This window comes from Entelurus aequoreus, linkage group LG07 (genome assembly GCF_033978785.1).
Source record: "Entelurus aequoreus isolate RoL-2023_Sb linkage group LG07, RoL_Eaeq_v1.1, whole genome shotgun sequence".
Lineage (NCBI taxonomy): Eukaryota > Metazoa > Chordata > Actinopteri > Syngnathiformes > Syngnathidae > Entelurus > Entelurus aequoreus.
In genome coordinates, this window is record NC_084737.1 from 36608005 (window position 1) to 36631462 (window position 23458).

At 42.2% G+C, this 23458-nt stretch overlaps 1 protein-coding gene across 1 annotated transcript; it reads right to left on the reverse strand.

Annotated features, from left to right (window-relative positions):
* Positions 1 to 2: 2 nt before the first annotated feature.
* Positions 3 to 23324, reverse strand: uckl1a (uridine-cytidine kinase 1-like 1a). The gene is given in 17 exon segments (XM_062053436.1): positions 3 to 1596; positions 1693 to 1849; positions 2193 to 2300; positions 2483 to 2605; positions 2686 to 2748; positions 4106 to 4199; positions 4279 to 4377; positions 4475 to 4491; positions 4756 to 4779; positions 4781 to 4818; positions 4909 to 5098; positions 5204 to 5275; positions 7283 to 7453; positions 8949 to 9055; positions 9247 to 9434; positions 10185 to 10477; positions 23238 to 23324. Coding segments are annotated over 16 exon segments (1647 nt in total). The 5' UTR covers positions 10298 to 10477; positions 23238 to 23324; the 3' UTR covers positions 3 to 1513.
* Between the last annotated feature and the right edge of the window lie 134 nt (positions 23325 to 23458).

Sequence of the window (23458 nt, forward strand, 5' to 3'; positions counted from 1 at the left end):
TCTGGTCTTCAGATGACCGTTAACTGACCAGGGTGATGCACCAAACTGAGACTTTTGCTGTACAGCTATCGGGTAAACACCATGAGGCAATACGCTTCTTTATTCTTCCAAGTCGGTCGACATCCATTGTAATAGGTCTCCCATAGCTAAAACTGGATAATCCTAGTATTGATTGGGGTAAACCACCGTTTTGAATTGGAGCACTTTATGCCAAGGTAATTGTTCACGTTCCGCTGTTCCCTCGACGACCACACCTAGCCATTTAAATGAGACCATTAATCTGTCGAGGGTACCACCGAAAAGCACAACCTCAAACAGGTATTTACTAGAAATCGGGCACAGTTCCTTCCCCACATCGTTTTTAACACATGAGATACACATGTTTTGAGTTAAGAGCGTGTCACAGAACAAATTAAACTCATAAATTGAGGGATTACGGTATCCAGCAGAATGCTGAAAATAATGAGTCTGCTTAATAAATATCTTCCTAGGACCTAACATCCTCATATGTGGCCATCACATTTTTGGTTGTGTAGACCAGTGGTCCCCAACCTTTTTGTAGCTGGGGACCGGTCAACGCTTGAAAATTAGTCCCACGGACCGGGGTGGGGGGTTTTTTGTTTTTTTTCATAAAGAAATACAATCATGTGTGCTTACGGACTGTATCCCTGCAGACTGTATTGATCTATATTGATATATAATGTATATATTGTGATTTTTATGTTGATTTAATAAAAAATAAAAAAAAAATATATATATATTTTTTTACTTTCTTGCGCGGCCCGGTACCAATCGGTGGTTGGGGACTACTGGTGTAGACCACAATACAACATCTTTCTCTACAAGACACTAGTTTGCACTTATGAGGACATTATGCTGCCAATTAGTGGTGGAGGAAGTGTATACCACATCACATGGGTTCAAGAGAACTGAAAACACATCGAAAAGTTCGGATGGAAACTTATTCTTTGTTTTTATACCCTTTGGGTTCCAAAGAGCCCAAATAACCAAGATAAATAAAAAATGCATGTCATACAAAAGGTTGGGTCTTAGGAGACTATGCTGCTATGTTTCACGCTTTATTTCGGGGTTTTCTTTATTCTCCCCCCAAATTACTCACCTTTATGACTGATTGCAAGTTTTGTTATATACTGTATATTTGTATCTCCTTTTGTGTTTCTAAACTGACTTTCCTTCTTTGTTCTTTGCAATCAAATATGTTTCTGAGGTCTTTTGCGTTCCCTTAATTGTAACTCATTGACCAGAAGCATATTTACTCAAATAACTTGATGAATGAAAAGCTGGTGCAGTGAAATCCTGAATAACATCATTTGAAACATAACATTGTTATTACATACAGTAATTGCACCGCTTTCTATAAGCACCATAGTTTAAAAATTCTCAGTGGTTAATGAAACAAAAGTCCTTATAAACTCACCCCCTCAAAGGGTACAGGAGTGTGAGTTGACAATACGCCATGAATAAAATAATGTTTTAAGTAGTCTTTCGCACATCAGTATGATGGCTGTTCTTGATCCTCTTCATCACTCCATCTGTCAGAGTCATCCGTCCCAAAGTAGCGGTCCCCAAAGTCCCCTAAAAGCACACACCTATATACTGTAATATCTTTCTCAGGTACTCTATAACAATTCCATATTCCACTTAAACCAGAAAGTGTGAGTAATGCCTTACCGATACCGGGGATGACGTGTAAAGAGTCGTCAAGGTCCTTGTCCACGGCTGTGGTGATGATTTTAACCTTTGGGAAGGCGTAGGCCACAGACTGCACACCAAGCTCTGCCATCAGCAGCGACACCAGCAGGATTTTCTCCTCCTGCACTTCGTGGTCCTGCTCAGTCGCAAACACATCACAGACCAACATTATGACATTTTGTATAATCAAATGTGACCAATACGGGGGCTGTATGAAACCGATGTAGTTTGAACTGGTGCACTGAGAGGGTACTGCAGCTACACTGAGAATCTTATTATGTAATTTTCGCTTCCAAAATTGTGTAGTATTGTGCAGTGCATATTACAAGCACAGTGATTAACACAATTGTTATTGATTATTAGCTCTTACAAGTGATCATAATATTGTGTCTGGTTGGTGAATATTGGCGTTGAAAAAAGAAATGTTGGTAGGTGATCATGAGGTCTGAAGGAAGGCTAATAATGTCAAGTGAACCCACCAGAAGTACTCGCACTGCCATCATGGCTGCTGCACCAGTCGACACAGTGCTGTCCATTAAGATGACATGATCTTCGCTGATGTCTTTGGGCAGACGCAGGTAATGTAGCTGGGGAGGCCCGTAGGAAAACAGACAGGTTACCATGGTTACAAAAGCAGGAGGTGTAGTTTCCAAGGAGACACCCATCATCTGGAGAGCAACAATCGAACCTCTTCGCCTTTTGTTTGATGGGGTTTTTCAGACATGTATTTCCCGTTAAACACACTTGCTTCAAAATGAGCAAGACCTACCTCGGGTTCTCCTGAGTCCAGGTTGGTCTGGATGAGGATCTTGCCAATACGCACATCCTTGCACACAGCCCTCAGGGCGGGCTCCATGGTCTCTCCTGCCCGCAGAATGGACACACCAGTAATCTGTGGACATGAGTCAGCGGAACAGTTCGATGATCGAAAGCCCAAAAGACACACTTGAATGAGGAGCAAAAAACACTCACCCCTTTACCTCCAAATCTGTGGCCCTCATACTCATGGCCCTGTGGTGTCTGAACCTTGCAAGGCTGAGACAGAGAAAATACCTGTTATTCATGCGATGCATATAAAGGGTACACAGTACTACTGTATACACAGTACATTGCCTTTCCGTACATATTACAGTATTTTCAACAACTAAGCAAGAGTGTGGATTGTTTCTACATGGTGCCACAAACAACCTACACATTAACATGATTGCAGAGGACTTGTTGAGAATTTGTGTCAATGATGCCAGTTAAAGGGGAACTCCACTTTTGGGGGGAATTGTGCCTATTATAGGTTGATTGGCAACACTAAAATTGGCCCTAGTGACCGCTATATATTATAGGTTTTATATACACACTGTAAGTATATACTTATGTAGTGTGTATATAAAACCTTAATGGAGGTGTTCGAATAAAACTATATAAAAACATCTCTAAAAACATCAGAACACCTCCAATACGGTTTTATATACACACTGTAAGAATATATGTAGTGTGTATATAAAACCTTAATGGAGGTGATCGAATGTTTTTAGAGAGTTTTATAGGCAGAATAGAACGACTCCCATTGTGCTCCATTGCGGGAACTCCGGCTTCCTACCACCTCTAAAGACATGCACCTGGGGATAGGTTGATTGGTAACACTAAATTGGCCCTAGTGTGGGAATGTGAGTGTGAATAATGTCTGTCTGTCTGTATTGGCCCTGCGATGAGGCGGCGACTCACCTTGGCACTAACCCTTCTTCCACCGTGCTGCCCAAATAATGGGGATGGTGTGGTGAAGTTGGGAGAGTAGCTGTGCCAGCAACCTGAGGGTTACTGGTTCAATCCCCACCTTCTACCATCCTAGTCATGTCTATTGTGTCCTTGAGCAAGACACTTCACCCTTGCTCCTGATGGGTCCTGGTTAGCACCTTGCATGGCAGCTCCCACCATCAGTGGGTAAATACTATTTTAGTCCAACGTAAGTATTTTTTATGTTGATTTCAGATATTTAATTTTGCTTTCATTTTGCATGTTGTAGTGCATGATCACAGACTGCTTGCAAACCTTGACCATAACCTATTATTTGATTTTGGCTGGGTTTTCTTCGGCTTCCTCCTACATTCCAAAAACATGCATGTTAGGTTAATTGGAGATTGCACGTGTCCATTGCCCTTCTCACCCAAAATCAGCTGGGATAACTATTACTAACCCATGATACTAATGAGGACAAGCGGTATAGGAAATGCATTGATGGATCTAGAGCTTTTTCAGTAACTTTTGTGACGTTGTTGATAATCAAATTACAGGTTAAAGGATACATTGCATATGTAAGACACTTTAAGCATATTAGTCACAGTGGTTTAATTCTAGTACACAAACAGCTCGTTATATGGTGTACTCACTGACTACGCACCTGTGATGACAAAAAGGTAAGTGCATGTTCTATAAGAAGGCGCATCAATCTCTTTGAGTAGAAGATGAACTCATCCCTGCTGGTTTCTTTATTCCTGCAGAGAAGACAAATCAAGTTGTACATCTGGGATGATTTCAAATCACCCACAAAATCGCAGAAGCAGGCATCGCTACCTGATGATGGTGTGGAGGCCTTTGACTTGTGGCGTGCCCTCCAACACACTGAGCGTCTGTGGCAGTGGTTGTGTCTGCTGAGCGGATGCTAGAAGCGCCCTAGTAAAAAAAGACATCAAAAGTGTGTGACTTGGCCGCAGAGAGGACAAAGATAGAGTTACACGCACTAGTTAACACAAAATGCACATTAGCGTACCTGACACTGAGCTCACGCTGCATAAAGAGAAAGCAGCAGATGACATAAAAAATGTGAAAAGAAAGTTGCTTGAAGTTGGTTCCATGTGTCAACAACATCATGAAGTTCTCAAATCTGACTAGCAATATAAAGTAGGGTATTAAAATAGTACTTGACCCAAGGAAATAACAGTGTTTTTGAAATAAGAAAAACTTCTGGTAACTTTTTTGAATTTTTTCTCGGTGCAGCATTCACCCACAAGATGGCGCCTCTGTTTCATGTTCACATAATGTTCCTCTTACCTCCTCCAGTTGACTGTGCACATGCTTGGACTATCAGATCGATGGCCACCATATTGCAGCCCCCTTGAAGAGAAGTCAGTAAGAGGAGGTGTGAACGGTGCGTTCTTTGTAGTACGGTGATAAAGTTGCATAAAAAAAAAAAGTTGTCTCGACCTCGTGGCACAACGATGTCGGCCAGTCTCATGGCTGGCTCGATGTACTGCTCAAAGGCTGGCTTTACAAACTTGTTGTATTGCTTGATGACACCTTCGATATCCCGCATGCGCTCTGTGATATCCCTACGGAGGCGACGGACCAGTCGGATGTCTGAATCTGTGTCCACAAAGATTTTCATGTCCAGGAGCTGCAGTTGGAATGGTCAAACACATTTTCAGTTCAATTAATATTTACCACATTCATTAAAAAGTTAAACCTGGAGATATACTTTATTCCAAACATATAACTTTACCTGAAGAAGATCTTTATCTGCAAAAGCCATGATTCCTTCAAATATGATTACACTTGCACCATATACGTTCTTCTGTAGGGGAGAGACACACAGGAGTCTTCAGAGAGAAAATTTTGACAAATTCGGTAACATTAATATTACAAAATAATTTCACTTTTTGAATGTAACTATTAAAGTAGGTTACCGTAACTTATTATATTATATATATATATATATTAAATATTATGTTTTATTGAGAAGTATGTGGACATGATTATCACATTGTTCTCAACATGATGAGCGCGCTCTGTCTTTTAATTTAAAAAGGACTTAAGTCTTTTGTGCTCCTAACCCTGATAAATCATATTGAAATACTTGGAAATAAAAAAAAATACACAATTAACAAACATAAAAGGTTGGAAGGTTAACAGAGATTTAAGTCCTGGCCTGTATTATCTGCATCCTCCTTAAAAGGGGCTCTATCTTCCTTTTATCACATTTTCAGACTTACTGCATGTTGTAGATGTTGTACAGTACTCGTTATACATGATGAGGTTGGACTGTTTTTAGGTTATCTCTGGTTCAATGTGTGAATGTGAGTGTGAATGTTGTCTGTCTATCTGTGTTGGCCCTGTGATGAGCTGGCGACTTGTCCAGGGTGTACCCTGCCTTCTGCCCGAACGCAGCTGAGATAGGCTCCAGCACCCCACGCGACCCCAAAAAGGGACAAGCGGTAGAAAATTGATGGATGGATGGTTCAAATACAATTCCTAAATCTTGTGAAAGGTTGGGTACGAGAACTTCACAAGATTTCTACAAGGTCTTGTACATTTTTTTAGGAGGACCAGATCGCTACCTTTCACATGGCACATTGTTAATCATTACAGGGGTGTGACTATTCATTGAGAAACAAAGGACAATTGAGGGAAAAAAAGAGGAATATTTCTGTCAGCACAAAGTGTTGCTAGCAAACCCCAAAAACATGTTTTGAAAATCAAGACTACATTTTTTGCTATTGGGTGGAATTCTACACTTTATTTGACCTTGAAATTTATTCTCATCTACCAACTTCTTTTGGATGTCTTTTTGACACTTACATGTCCCATGTAAACATACCACAGATTTTGTTTTGGATAATTTACTAACACTACTATGTAAAATGTAATGTATAAAAACCATGCAAAGGACTCAGAAAACGTTTTCCATTTGGCAACTATGTCCTGTAGCAACGCCCTTTCGGGTAACATATTCCGGTTATGTGACCTTTGTCGAAAATATACGTCGAAAATATACCTTCTCGCTGGCTACTGATAAATACTCTACAACTTCAACTGATTCGGAACTAACAGTGTTCGGATCGTAATCATCCAAATATTATTCAGCAAAGTAGACAGCCGTCAACGTTGTGGCTCGGAGAGCGAATGGAGTCGACAACAAGTAAGCTAGCTAGATGGTCAGCTAACGAGAGCTCTTGTTTCGGTGCTCCTGATCACCTCCCCGTACTGCAACTCAGTGTGGCGTTTAGGCAAGAGAAACAGCAAGTAACTGTGGCTAAGGCGAAATTTCAGCAAATATTATTTACAATATATTTTTATTTAAAATTTCATTAAAAAAAGCAAAAGTGGACGTGAAAATTGGTGTTTAAAAACGCAGATTTCCGCGTTCCCGCAGAAATTTCACATGTCTCTCTATGGCATATCCAATTGGAATTAGCATTACGCTAGCGCATTTTGGAAAAGAGGAGCCTTACTGTATGATAGTAGTTCCAACAGATTACGGTCAGTGCCTAAAAAAAGTACAGAATTTGATACCCATACCAGGTCAGTGTATAGTATGTCTTGCCTGCTGCCTAGCAGTAAGTGCTGCTCAGCAGAGTTCATTGTCACATTTTCTAGGGCTAAACCTCGACCCCTTAGTAATCGCAACAGAAGCGAGGTCGGACAGAAAGGCTACCAAATTTGAGCCTTTTGACCGAAAGGAATATAATGCAGATTTGACCTGTACTCAACTTTGAGATTTATGGAGTATTTCATTAAAATAAACTCAAAAGGTGCCCCACTGAGGCGCTGGTCCCTTTAAGCTTAAATACAACACACTCACCCAGTCTTTTTGTCGTCTGTGGGTGGTGAAGTCATACACAGGGATCTTCACACTTTTTCCTTGCTTCAGCTTCCGCAGGGTGGCAACCAGCAGCTCAAAGTCGAAGGCCCCCGGATGATCGAAGTTGTAATCGTTACTTGCGGCCAAGGCTTGTTCCTCGGGATATAAATCCTGTCAAACCCAACAGACTGTCACTTAGTTGTTTAGCTGATGAAGCATGTCAAGCACATTAAAGAAAACTATCTGTCATCTGCAACTTTGACAAAGGAAAACTGCAATTTTTGTGGAATTTTGGCCATCATCCACAATTCCTACATGAGACAAGAACACACGTATTTCCCTTTTGTGTGTGTTCTAGATTGGAAAAAGCCACTAGTACGAAGCCGATAATGGGGATTCATCTATTTAGTCCATTAAAGCCCTCTAAAAACATTCAACAACTTCTAACAATGTTCCATTTACATGCCATGACCTACAGTATATATTGACCAAACTATAAAGACATTGTTAAAGTAAAAGCTAACACAGAGGAACTACTTTTCTGGCATAGTGACCTTGCTCACATCACCATGCTCACACTGCTTTTTCAGCCACTAGCGAGAGGTAATGCTAGCTACTTGAGCTGCTTCTGCTGTATTGCCTTTTAGTCTGGAAAAGTTATTGCCAGGATCTAAATCATGCCTCTCACCTGTATAGTAGAAGGTAGTAGCACCAGGCCGAGAACTTGGTTAACATTGAAATTCCGCACGCAACGCTAAAAATCCAGACAGACTGAAATAGGGGATATTGGCGTTCAACTTGACTCTCAACTAATGGAATAAAACCCAAAAACATTGCTATGAAAACTGAGAAAGATGCTCATTTGTTATCTGAGGAGTGAGGATTAAGTCTTTTGCTGAAAGACACAACCATCCCGACAGTCGTCATCCCAGTGAGAGCGGACATTTTAAGTGACTGTTTTATGTTCTTATTTTGTCCCTGAAACAATTAGCACTTAGCATAAGTGCTACATGATCTTGCTCCAAGGTTCTCACAAAGTCCGCCATGATTATTAGTACATAGTTGCTCATCTTGACAAAACAGTCACATGTAAAACAAACACAGAAGTAATTATTTTAAAGACATAAGAGCAGGCGGGATGGCATACAACGAGAAGGAATGACACAGAAGTTCCAGGCAGCAGTCTTGGCTGTGACGGCTCAGCAGAGCGGCAGGAGGCTTGCCGACACAGCATGCACGAGAATGCCCACATAAGTATGTCACAAATGGCCCACTGTCAAAAATCACAGCATTCAGAAGCATCCAAAACGGTGTGCAAGCTCACGCCCAAATGCATGAGCCTTATGATTTTATGCTTTAGTATTAACACCCATCCATCCATTTTCTACCGCATGTCCCATTGGAGTCACGGGGGGTGCTGGAGCCTATCTCAGCTGCATTCGGGCGGTAGGCCACCACATCACAGGGAGTATTAACACCAGTATCCAAAATTGTTTGTAAGTGAGAAAAGTGAAAATCATCATAGGTACTCTTTAAACAATAGCCCTGACGCATAAATCAATGTAATCTCTACAACTGAAAACTATTTGAACACCGTCCGTTGTTATCTGCTTTCTACTTTGAAAACATCATGAACAAAGTATATTGACATGCATGAATGACTTACCTTGTAGAAGGAATCCATGGACAGTAGCACCACCCAGGGCACATCGAGAGCCTCAATGATTTTATTGGCTACGGTCGTCTTCCCTGAGGCACTGCCCCCACATAACCCTGCCGATACACACAGCACTCTATTTCAGAAGACCATTATATGTGTTTTGCAGAGTGTGTCTAATGTTGTCGGGCCGCATGCGTATGTCACAGCAGTTACGTGTTTAAGTGGGACAAGCAGAAATGCTGTGCAGCTCAACAAAAAAAGTGGCGAGCTAAGAAAGTCAAACCATCTTCACTGAGCATCATACCGATGACAAAGGCCTCTTTGGACTGCGCTCCATGCTCATCGTACCAGGGAGGTCGGCCAGCGGTGTAGATTGTGCGAGTGCCTGTGCGAAGCAAGGGGGGCTCTGTTTTACTCAGCGAAGTAGTGCTCTTTCTGCGGGGTGCGCCCGCGGGGGGCAGGAGCCGGTCCAACGAGTCCTCTCCGCTCCCGCTGGAAAACAAGTATGCAAGTTAGAACCTGAACGTTACACTTCACAAGATTCTGTCACATAAACAACAAAAAATAAGTGGTTATATGTACTTTTATCAGTTTCAAATTATTAATTTTGACGGGAGTGACATATTGCACCTACATTTGTAAAATAATACCGGTACAGTATTCACCAAACCAGTATAGGGACAACAGGCAGGTGGAGGTTATACATTTAGTTACAGTATGTATCAAAACATTGATGACCAGTATGGAAACATCACGACAGACACAGGATAGCAGAAACCAAGTAAAACTGTCAACTCTGAAAAGATGGTAAACTCTTAACACTTTTACCACCACTTATTAGGTGACATTTTTCACAACAACACAAAGTTGCATTGTGTAAGTGGTACCAGCTGTGAAACCACATAAATTCTAATCTCATGTTCTTCTCGGCTGAAATTAGAATTATTTTATGAAGCAAAACTACATATGGGAAAACTATAAATGGGAAGTGTTTTGCATACTTTTGATGACTACTGATACACATTTCAGGGAACCATCAGAGAGACTACCCACAAAAAAAAAACTTGTGCTGTCGCTCACATGCATCATAAACCTACGCCGCCTGTGACCTCTTAGATACCCCTGCTCAGAAGACTATTTATAGCTCACACAACACACACAACAAACAAGTTAATATTTTGTGCAATAAAACCGGCATCCTGCTTGTATTATACAAGAAACATCAATGCAGGCGGGTCATACCTGGAGTCGGACCTCAGAGACCAACAGCCAGAGATTCTGGCACCTGCACAGTCCAGTAAGGTTCTATCCGCTTCGGATGACAACCTGTTGTTGTCCATCTTGCCTTGGCACATGTATCTTTGGCTCTAACGTGAATGAATATAGCACTAGGCATACAGTACAATACCAGCCTCCTTTTCTGTCAGGTCCATGCGTCCTCGCCACTCTCTGACATTGTGTGCATGGAAGACACTTAAGAGGATCAGTGTAACACTGGCAGCAAAGAGCTGCTTGGCTGGTATTAATAGAGGCACCTGTAAGTAAAAGAAGAGGACAGGATAATGTCTTTTGCTGATCCTTTGTTACGGGTCAATAATCAGAGTCACACAAACGGCTACATTTGACAGAAAAACTAAAACACAAAACACTGGCAAGCCTCAACCATCTTCAGCTTCACATCCCCGCTAGACTGTCTCGACCAGACACAGGGACAACAGTTGTAATAATTTTTAACATAATGTAAAATTTATAGTCTCATGTTTTTGGACTATGAGGAGAAGCCGAAGTATCTAGAAAATCAAGGAGAACATGCTAACTCCATAGAAAGATCAAAGAAGAGATGGCAACCCAGAACCTTCTCGCCGTGAGGCGGCAATACTAACCACTGCTTCACTGTGCAGAACAATCAAGAAAATAGCCAGACAAAAGTGATAATTGTATCTTTTTTTTAACTGATGTTTGATTGTCTCTCATTACATGCTCACAGTCCCAGTTTTAGCCGCTTGGTGGCAGAACTGAAGGTTGTTTGCTGTGATTTAATTAGAAGTCCTAATTTAAAAACACATCCAATAAACATTTTACTTCAAAGGCCAGTATGCTTTGAATTGACATTGAAACATACAGTGCATCCGGAAAGTATTCACAGCGCTTCACTTTTTTCACATTTTGTTATGTTACATCCTTATTCCAAAATGGAATATATCTAATTGTGTCCTCAAAATTATACACACAATACCTTATCATGACAACGTGAAAATGTTTTTCTTTTTAACTTTGCAAATGTACTGTATTAGAAAAAAAAGAAAAATAAATCACATATACATAATTATTCACAGCTTTTACTCAAAACTTTGCTGATGTACCATTTGGCAACAATTACAGCCACAAGTATTTTTGAATACGATCCCACAACCTTGGAACACCTAAATGTTGGCAGTTTCGCCCATTCCTCTTTGCAGCACCTCTCAAGCGCCATCAGGTTGGATGAGAAGCCATCTCTGCAGCAATTCACCAATCAGGCCTGTATGGTATAGCGGCCAGACGGAAGCCATTTCTTAGTTAGCCAAAATGCACTTGATTGACTCTAGGACCATGAGAAACAAAATTATCTGGTTTGATGAGACAAATATTTACATCTTTGGTATGAATGCCAGGCATCATGTTTGGAGGAAAACCGGCACTGCTCATCACCAGGCCAATACCATCCCTACAGTGAAGAATAGTAGTGGCGGCATCATGCTGTGGGGCTGTTTTTCAGAAGCACGAACTGGGAGACTAGTTAGGATAGAGGGAAAGATGAATGCAGCAATGTACTGAAACATCCTGGATGAAAACCAACGCTTCCCATCCAACCGGATGGTGCTTGAGAGGTGCTGCAAAGAGGAATGGGTAAAGAGGGGTCATTCGACAAATCTTTTTTTGTTAACATATTGGGATAGATTCCATTGCATAGTTAGATTTTTTGCTTGTATTTGCTTTTAATAGTAAGATCTAGGCCCCGTGCGTACTCAGATAGTTCGCACTCTGTTTGCTGCACAGTAGCCATGTTAGTTTGGTGGCCCACCACTTTGTTTACTTCTGTTCAAAAGTCACGTGACGAAATACAACTTACAAGGGGAATATGGCAAACTAAACAACAGGCGCCATGACTGCTACCAAGGATGTGTGCGTCTGTGCCCAGATGCATGCAACGGCTGTCATTTTGTCGTTAGTTTTTCTGACGAAATAAACCAAACTAATGCGTCTAAATATAGTTTCAAACATACTTCAGCTACATTCCTACAGTGTTTAGTGACCAGCAGGCACTCTAATACGCACCCGACGGCGCAATAAACATAAACAAATCCATAGAACGACGAGAAAAATAACTTACAAACCACATTTTGTCAAAATGTTCATTAGCTTTGGACCAACAATCACAGAGAAATTGTGACTTTTGTGTGAAGTGTGTAACTATGGTGGTTGCCTCCAATGTATTTGTAATCACTCTATGTATCACTCACTATGTATTATTTTCACTGATCTTTCTTTTTTGTAACATGGTAAGTAAATAAGTGTACTTTTGTAGTTATTTCCCGATATTTCTGCACAATAACTCAAATATGGTAACACTGGCCAATAGTAGAGAATATGGAGTGATTTTTGGTCCAGAACATATTTTGCTTTATTCAATATTGACGTATTACTTGCCACTCTATGTTGTAATTTTTTTAATGACATTTCCAGTTCATTTTCTAATCTATTATTACACACAAAATTCGGTTTCAATTACTCTTTCAATGTCTACTTTGTCTATTTGTATTTGAATTTCTCTCCGACTGTTACCATCCATCCATTTTCTACAGCTTGTCCCTTTCGAGGTTGCGGGGGGTGCTGGAACCTATCTCAGCTGCATTCGGGCGGAAGGCGGGGTACATCCTGGACAAGTTGCCACCTCGTTGCAGGGCCAACACAGATAGACAGACAACATTCACACTCACATTCACACACTAGGGCCAATTTAGTGTTGCCAATCAACCTATCCCCAGGTGCATGTCTTTGGAGGTGGGAGGAAGCCGGAGTACCCGGAAGGAACCCACGCAGTCACGGGGAGAACATGCACACTCCACACAGAAAGATCCCGAGCACGGGATTGAACTCGGGACCTTCGTATTGTGACCTAATAGCATTATTTTAGTTTTGCTTAGATTCAAAGACAGTCAGTTTTTTTAAACAATGTCTTTAATTTAGTTTTTTTAAACAATGTCTTTAATTTATTATTTTTTTCTGTTTTTATTTGTATAACCTTATGTGTGTTCTCTCCTGAACAGAAAGTAGATGTTGTGTCGTGTGTTTTCCTCGCACAAGTGTTGTTTGCGGACACCCATACTTGTCTTCTTTCCGGGTTGTTGGTAAAGCGATGTAAAAGCTTTCCACAATAATCGCGGGTGGAGCAGCCCCACGCTAAACAACAGGGCATTTTTACATGTCGAAAAACTAACAAAAAAGCGCTGCAAACACATTGCATCACTTTTAAAATAATTGGCAGTCACGTGAGTGCCTTTTGACCAGGTAGGCCATACTCTCTTTGTGAACGACTCTGGCTACCCAATACAGCGTCCTTTGTGTTACACATGTAATCTTAATAAATTCATGATTATACTGTAATACTGGTTCCGATTAAGGAGGCAGAATGACTCTGCACAAGTCAGCCTTGTATTTGTTTTCACAAAACTAGCACTGTATTATCATCGGCTGTCACTCGAAACGAGTATGAAGATCCTCCTGGCAGGGGGTATCCCTTTATGGAAGATGCCTGTGCGTGACTTTGTTTAACGTGGGGAGACTGGTGCACAGACATTCACCACACGATCCTTGACAGATCCGGGTCAGGGTCCAGTGGCATGGAGTCCAAGACAACTGTATATCTAACAGGGAGGAGTGCACCACACACTAATGAGAATAGCTCATTGAACACTTCCTTGTTTCTTCTTCGCTCCCAGACTAAGTGTAACATTGTGGCCAGCCTGCCACTGCTATCTGCAGTCCACACTGGGTACAGTTCACTCCACAATATTCCCATTGCTGCAGTACTTTACAATAATATATCCTGCTCTTCCTGATCTATTGACTTCTTTCATCCTCTTTACCGCCTCACTAGTTAACCTATAGGCTACTATAACGCAGTCCACACTCTTCATTTTTTTAATCTTTCAAAGCATTCACTGTTGGATTTTGACACTCAGACTAGCTTAGCCTAGCTTTGCTGGCTACAAAAAAAAATCACCACTCCAACATTAACGTGAATATGGCTTCAAGTAAAAATTGCACAATTCTCTTAAAGTGGTTGTCCCTGCTGAGGGACGCACATGTTGGAACAGAATAATAAAACACCTTGAGACAGCGTGGGCATGCCAGTTAGCGCAGGCTGCACTAGGCCTATACTGGCTAACGTAGCTAGCTTTGACTCGAAGCAGCCAATCAACTAGCCACTGTGCGTGGTAAATCAATCAATCAATCAATCAATGTTTATTTATATAGCCCTAAATCACAAGTGTCTCAAAGGGCTGTACAAGCCACAACGACATCCTCGGTACAGAGCCCACATACGGGCAAGGAAAACTCACCCCAGTGGGACGTCAATGTGAATGACTATGAGAAACCTTGGAGAGGCCCGCATATGTGGGTAACCCCCTCCCTCTAGGGGAGACCGAAAGCAATGGATGTCGAGTGGGTCTGACATAATATTGTGAAAGTCCAACACATCAGCGAAAGTCCAGTCCATAGTGGGGCCAGCAGGAACCATCCCGAGCGGAGACGGGTCAGCAGCGTAGAGATGTCCCCATCCGATGGACAGGCTAGCGGTCCACCCCGGGTTGGGAGCAGAGTAGAAAAGAAAAGAAAAGAAAAGAAAAGAAACGGCAGATCAACTGGTCTAAAAAGGGAGTCTATTTAAAGGCTAGAGTATACAAATGAGTTTTAAGATGAGACTTAAATGCTTCTACTGAGGTAGCATCTCTAACTTTTACCGGGAGGGCATTCCATAGTATTGGAGCCCAAATAGAAAACGCTCTATAGCCCGCAGACTTTTTTTGGGCTCTGGGAATCACTAATAAGCCGGAGTTCTTTGAACGCAGATTTCTTGCCGGGACATATGGTACAATACAATCGGCAAGATAGGCAGGAGCTTGACCGTGTAGTATTTTATACGTAAGTAGTAAAACCTTAAAGTCGCATCTTAGGTGCACAGGAAGCCAGTGCAAGTGAGCCAGTATAGGCGTAATATGATCAAACTTTCTTGTTTTTGTCAAAAGTCTAGCAGCCGCATTTTGTACCATATGTAATCTTTTAATGCTAGACATAGGGAGGCCCGAAAATAAAACGTTACAGTAATCGAGACGAGATGTAACGAACGCATGGATAATGATCTCAGCATCGCTTGTGGACAAAATGGAACGTATTTTAGCGATATTACGGAGATGAAAGAAGGCCGTTTTAGTAACACTCTTAATGTGTGACTCAAACGAGAGAGTTGGGTCGAAGATAATACCCAGATTCTTTACCGAGTCGCCTTGTTTAATTGTTTGGTTGTCAAATGTTAAGGTGGTATTATTAAATAGATGTCGGTGTTGAGCGGGACCGATAATCAGCATTTCCGTTTTCTTAGCGTTGAGTTGCAAAAAGTTAGCGGACATCCATTGTTTAATTTCATTAAGACACGCCTCCAGCCAGGCACGTGCACACATAGGGCCCTATGGGTGCTCGAGCCCCTGCCCTTTTTTGCCTCGTCTTAAAAAGTGCCCTCTGCCTGTGTGTGTGTGTGTGTTTTTTTTTTTTCTCCTTTAAACAACATTAATAAATTCCTGTCAGAGATGTAAAAAAAACCCCAGCTGTACAAAAACTCCACGTTTTCTTGTAATACCGGGTTGTTTGAGCTTGCCGTTCCGCCAGAGAGAGAGAGAGAGGGCGAGTGTGAGTAAGTGAGAGGAGAGAGAGCCAAGTTACTGCGCCCCGGACATGTGCAGGAGTCACCGAGACATCCGGAAGGAGAGCCACTGGGTTCATCGCAGAGTCTCTGGATGGAAAAACCAGTGTAGTGCTTCCAACACTCATAGAATGTAACCACATGCCAGACGACCGGTCGGAGATCCCAACTCCCGAGGTCGCACGACACCACAACCACTTGAGGTCCATCGCTCACATGATCCCACGTCTGGACCCTGAAGCCCAGATACTAATACTTCTTGGACGCGACGTCCTTCAGGTCCATAACGTCAGAGAGCAGCGTAACGGTCCTCATAGTGCCCCCTTCGCCCAACGACTGGATCTTGGCTGGGTTGTCATAGGAGATGTGTGTCTCGGGTCAGCCCACAAAGCGGCAGCTGTGACTTCCTACCGTACCAGTGTGCTTGAAAATGGAAGACCATCTCTCCTCACTCCATGTCCCAACCAGCTTCAAGTCAAGGAAAGGTTCAGCTCCAAAGTACACAATACAACTTCTTCTAGCAGCCTTAAATTCAGCATCCCTGTCCTCGATGACAGCAACTTGGGCAACACGATCTTCCAGAGCACTAAGGATGATGATCAAGTAGGACTTTCCATCGAGGACCGAATGTTCCTGGATTTCATGGACAGAGAGATGACAATGGATGACACCAACAGCTGGGTGGCACCGCTTCCATTCAGATCTCCCCGTCAAAGACTCCCAAACAATAGAGAACAAGTACTCAGCAGACTTACCACTCTTCGTCGCACCTTTGAAAGAAAGCCAAAGATGAAAGATGACTTCTTTGCCTTCATGCAGAACATCTTTGATCGCAACCATGCTGAGTTGGCACCGCCACTAGAGGAAGGAGGTGAGTGCTGGTACTTACCTATTTTTGGTGTCTATCATCCCCAGAAGCCGGACAAGATCAGGGTCGTCTTCGACTCCAGTGCTCAACATCATGGCATGTCCCTGAATGACGTACTACTTACTGGGCCGGATCTAAACAACAGTTTGCTCGGCGTGTTGCTGCGCTTCAGAAGAGAGACTGTTGCTGTAATAGCAGACATTGAACAAATGTTCCACAGCTTTGTCGTTCGCAAAGACAACAGAGACTTTTTGCGCTTCTTGTGGTTCAAAGAAAACGACCCCGGCCAAGAGATTGTGGAGTATCGCATGAAAGTCCATATATTCGGTAACTCACCCTCCCCAGCAGTAGCCATCTACGGGCTTCACCGTGCAGCAGAACATGGAGCAGAGGAACACGGATTGGATGCCAAACACTTTGTGGAACGCGACTTCTACGTCGACGACGGGCTCACGTCGCTACCCTCAGCCACGGAAGCCATCGACCTGCTGACAAGGACACAGGAGATGTTGGCTGCTTCAAACCTGAGACTCCACAAGATAGCATCCAACTGCTCTAACGTGCTAAAAGCCTTCTCTCAGGAAGATCATGCAGGAGGACTACAAAACTTGGATTTCGACGACAACTCCACTCTTGTCCAACGCAGTTTGGGACTCAGCTGGGAGCTAAAGCATGACATCTTCACCTACAAAACAATAGCCACAGAGAAACCCTACACCTGTAGAGGTGCTCTAGCAGTAGCGAACAGCCTGTTCGACCCTCTCGGTCTTGTAGCTCCAGTCGTCATTCAAGGGAAGTTTCTACTCCGAGAGCTGACTTGCAACAAAGCCCTTGACTGGGACACCCCTCTACCAAAGACAAAGGAAGCTGAATGGAAGATGTGGAAAGATTCATTACAAGATCTACAGGACATCAGGATACCTAGAGCGTACTCACCTACCACCTTGTCTACAAGCACAGAAGAGAGAACTTCATTTTTTCTCTGACGCTTCAGTAAAGGCTATCGCTGCCGTAGGCTACCTCAAAGTAATTGACAGCGATGGAGGGTGTCACGTCGGTTTTGTCCTAGGAAAGGCGAAACTAGCACCTCCATCCACCCACACTATTCCAAGACTGGAGATAGGAGCTGCTGTACTCGCAGTGGAAATGGCAGAGTTGGTACAGAAAGAGCTGGACTTTTGTATTGACACAATGCATTTCTACACAGACAGCAGAGTCGTCCTGGGATACATCTACAACCAGACCAGGCGATTCTACGTGTACGTCTGCAACAGGGTGCAGCGAATCAGAAGGTCAACCAAACCAGATCAGTGGCACTACGTCCACACAGCTCAAAACCCAGCAGATCATGCTACACGATCAGTTCCTGCAACGGAGCTAACAAACACTACATGGCTCACAGGACCCACCTTTCTGTACCTGCCTGATGAAGTTCCCAGCTCTGAAATGGAACATCACAAGCTCGTCGACCCAGACACTGACAGCGAGGTACGTTCCCATGCTACAGCACTTTCCATTCCTCACTCTAAGCTAGGATCTCATCGGTTTGGGCGATTTTCCACATGGAAGTCATTAGTACGGGCTATCGCTTCCATAACCAACATGCTGGAACGTAAAAGAACATCAGTCACAACTGACGATATCACTAAACCTTGTACAGCACAACAACTATCAAAAGCAGAGACTCTCATAATTAGTTGTGTGCAAAAAGAGACTTACAGAACTGAGCTCGACTGCTTGGCTGCTGGGAAAAACATTCCAAAAGATAGTTCCCTAAGAAAGCTGGACCCTTACATGGATGAAAAGGGACTTTTGAGGATAGGAGGAAGGCTCAAGCATGCCACACTGGACATTGGAGAGCAGTTTCCTATTATCATTCCAGCCCACAACCAAATTGGGAAGCTCGTTGTGAGACACTACCACCAAAAGGTCAAACATCAGGGTCGTGTCTTCACAGAAGGATCCATCCGTACAGCAGGATACTGGATCGTTGGTGCCAAACGGTGCATCAACAGCATTCTCCGCAAATGTGTGGTTTGCAACAAACTTCGTGGAAGGACTGCTGAACAGAAAATGGCGGATCTTCCCCCTGACCGTCTGTGCACAGAGCCACCTTTTACCTAGTTGGGACTTGATGTGTTCGGTCCCTGGTCTGTCACCACGAGACGAACCCATGGAGGTCAAGCTGAAAGCAAGAGGTGGGCAGTGCTCTTTACGTGCATGAGCACGTGTGCCGTGCACATAGAACTCATCGAATCAATGGAAACATCAAGTTTCATCAACGCTTTACATCGATTATTTGCACTGAGAGGACCCGCAAAGCAGATTCGTTCCGACTGTGGGACAAACTTCATTGGTGCCTGCAAGGAGTTGCACATGGTCCTAACAGATCCCAAAGAGCCCAATGTCAGGAAGTATTTGGGTGAGGAAGGGTGTACGTGGATTTTCAACCCGCCTCATTCCCCCCTTTTCGGGGGAGCCTGGGAACGCATGATTGGAGTCTCCAGAAGAATTCTTGACTCCATGCTTCAAGAATCCAGCCGATCACATCTCACTCATGAAGTGTTGTCTACGCTAATGGCAGAAGTAACAGCGATCATTAATGCCAGACCACTCACACCGATCTCCTCAGACCCGGATTCTCCTTTCCTTCTGACCCCTGCTTCGCTATTGACGCAGAAGTTGTGCACTCTCCCTGCCCCTCCTGGAACGTTCGACAACAAGGATCTTTACCGCCAGCAGTGGAGGAAGGTGCAGCATCTTGCCAACACCTTTTGGCACAGATGGAGGCGTGAATACCTTCCCACGCTTCAAAATCGCAACAAGTGGCAAGATGTCAAGCCTAATCTGAAGGAGGGCGACCTCGTGTTGCTCAAAGACAATCAAGCTAAGAGGAACGAGTGGCCCCTGGCTCTTGTCACAAAGACTTTCCCCGACCAGGACGGGAAGGTCAGGAAGATAGAACTCAAGGTCACAAGATCTGGATCTGCAAAGACTTTTCTGAGGCCTGTCTCTGAGACAGTCCTTCTCTTGGCAGCTAATGATACAGACTAAGTTAAGTTAGGTTTCTGTAATTTGTATCAAGCATGTTCCTACTGCAGTTCGAAATAGTGGTATAGTATTTATACCAGGCGGGGAGTGTGATGTAACATTATCAGGTAATGAGAAGGGACTTTTATTTTGAAGGCGAGTTGCTCCCTCCTCTAGTTTCCGGTAGTCTCTGCACGACAGTCAGACGCCCACTTTTTTACACACGAGACAGGTTTACGTGTTTCAGCGCTCCAAGTTTGTTGTTTCTTCCCACAAAGTGCCTTGGAAACATTGTCTGTAAGTCCTGTGTCTGTTTTATGAGTGACATGAAGACGTTGTGTGTGCGTGTAAATGTAGAAATAGCACTGTGCGACGATAGCTTGTTCTACTGTTTAGCTTGTTGCTACTTAGCATATAGCTTCTTTGCTCGCTAGCTCACTCCTCTAAGGGAGGGTGCAATGTTTGTAAATGTAAATCTTATTCATGTGTGGCAATGAGTGTTACATGGGCTATATAGGGCTATTTACATCACTTTATGAGCACTGTTTACATGCTATTGTGTGGGCTGTGTGTGTAAGTGTGAAAACATATTATGCAGCAAACATTTATGGAAATGTAGTTACTTAGTGGTGTTTATTTGACATATATTTGTGTCTCTTTATACAGTTTTACAATAACAACAAAGAAAGAAATGACCAATTAGACAAGAAGAAAGGAAAAGTGCATTACCTGTGAAAACTACTATTCTTAAAGATAAAAGGCCTGGACTCTTTCTTCCCTTTCCTTGGAATCTTCATGTTAGCTATCTGTCAACTTGTTTACGTCACGGACACAGACACGTAGGACGGAATAACATCAGTCGAGGAGAATGAGCAATCTACATAAATAACATCCTGTAATTTGATTTTGATATTATTTTTTTTATCTTGATAGATTGAAAATTAACACCAATGAGTTGACTGATGAACATTATCGCATAATTTATTCAGAAAGTATACATAACGACATATAAAGTTAAAATACTATTAACCGCAACATATAAGTGTAAAAAAATGGAAAAAAAATTCAGAATGTGCTTGTTCTATTTTTAAACAAAGAAAATCTGAAGTTGTCTTTATTTTTAAGTTATCGTGCCATGATTTTACCAGTCCGGCCCACTTGGGAGTAGATTTTTCTCCATGTGGCCCCCGACCTAAAATGAGCTTGACACCCCTGGCTTACACATAACAAACCAGCGTGTAATATTACAAATAGACAGAAACACCACACAAAAGTTTGTAACACCACAATTCATCCTCAAAAGACCCTCAAAGTCACGCACGCTAACAAGAGTTATAGTTTCAACGTAACTCATGACTGCCACTACCACGCTTCATCAACCGTCCTCATAGCGATCCAATAATCCAATAGGCTAATAATAATCCACTCATATCAGTGAAAAATGTAAGTTATACAATAATCCATAAAGTTGCTTTGACGCAAGATAAAATCCACTGACAGGTCCGTAGTCGCTGTCTGGCGTCACTTCATCGCGGCACGATTGCGACGTGGCATTAATAGACACTTTGCTTAATTGTGTTGAACTTCTGTCTCTTTACACAACAACTTGACGATTGAAAATTACAATTGATCACTGAGTCTTTTTATTTTTATTGTTCACACAACACAGGTCATAGGTCGGTAGCTGTCAATCTCCGGTCGGTCAAAACTATTTTGATTGTTACAAAATACACACCCACATAACATGTTAATTGATTGTCTTGATTTATAATATATATATTTGATATGATATATCATTTAAAAGGTATCTGCTCTGTACATTAATGCATAAATGATATTTCCAGCTGAGTGCAATTGTAATGAATAGAAACAGTGATGGATCGGTGAGCTTTTTACAAGATGATGACATTAGAACTGCATTAGCAAACACAGTTGACTTGTTTAGGACTTAAAAAGCAGGTGTTGATAAAAAATTTCCCTGCTGAGATGTTACATCATGTTGTGGACCTGCACACTATCTTGTGCTAATAAAAAACGGTAATATAAAATGCATTTTTCCAACATTTTTATTTACACCAATTACATATAGTACCGGTAAGAGTACCGAAAAATACCGGTATCGATAACGAATGTCGATAAGGGTATCGCATCGATAAAATCTTAACGATATACATCCCTATCTGGGATGCCTGCAATTTTATGCTAACAGTCGGCCAACAAAATATCCTCTGTCGTCCACACATAAGTGTCTCCATTTTCACTGCACAACACAACACCTTCCTCCTTCTCCACCAATCACCTTTCAGGCTCGGTACGTTCACGAACATGGGAACTCAGAATATCAATAATGTGAACAAATAACATTAAAGAGGAACTGCACTTTCTTTTCATTTTACCTATCGTTCACAATCCTTATGAGAGACAGCCACACATCTGTTTGTTTGGTTTTTGCATTCTAATTTGTAATAATGAGCTCGTTCGAGGTGGCTAGCAACGCAGCTAATGTGAGCAATCCATTCTGCTAAACCACTCTAAATATGCATCCAAAAACCACCAATATTACTTCATTTATGTTCCATCATCTGTATAATAACCAAGTTTGATTGATTGATTGATTGAAAAAAAAAGTTGTAGCAACATTACTTGCAGCATCCAAATAAAACGTTGATGGAGAGGTTTGAAGCTGGTTTAGAGAGGGATTTGAAGGCCACAATGGTGATTCCAATTAGCCGCATCTTGCAAGCATTTTTTTGTCTTTAGAATCCTAAAAAAAAATACATATGCGTTCTTGTCTCAGTGAATGATAGGCAACATTTCAGAAAACGTGCAGTTCCCCTTTAACACCAGCAGGTCATTACAATACAAATGACATATTGGTTTAAAATATGTTCAGGATGCATCTTGGTAAATGTGGGATTAAAGAAGATTTTATGAGCAGATTAAGGTTTGATATGATGTAAATATTGTATGTAGTGTGTAGAGGACCTTTTGCTAGCCTCGTTATGTAATGAGGTGAATGTTTAACTTACAAATACATCTATAGAGACACAAATACATATTAATAGTCAAAAGTGATTGTAGTACAGCGACATTTAACATACTGTTGTGGAAATAGTCTAATCTTATTGTGTAACAGTTATGTGTGACACAGAAAGGCGTCATCAGCTCAGCTACTTTTTGAGGGGCTCGAGTATCTCACACAAAGCATTTGGTTCGTCCATAACCACTAAATTTTAATTTAATTTTTTTTTAAAAATCTATTTTACATTGACAGTGAAATGTTTTAATCAAATATGTAAATACAATGTATTTCAGAGCGAGAGCGAGAGAGAGATGGACTCCCAAGGACACAACAGCGTGACAAACAAGAAAAAGACAATGATTGAAATGCTACAACAAATGTGTGCCCTTAAAAACATGTTTGGTCATATACCTGTCGGAGCGACACGACATTATTTACCCGCACTTCGTTTCCAGGCGGACCTTAGGAGGTCCGAACCGGCGTCGACAGTCAGAAGCCATGGATGGATACTTCCTTACTGACGCATCATGGGTAATGTAGTTTACCGTATGTAGTCACCCGAAACTCATTTTCAATCACACACGAATCTGGTCGGCGTTTATTGACGTTTTTATTTATTTATGAGTTTTGGC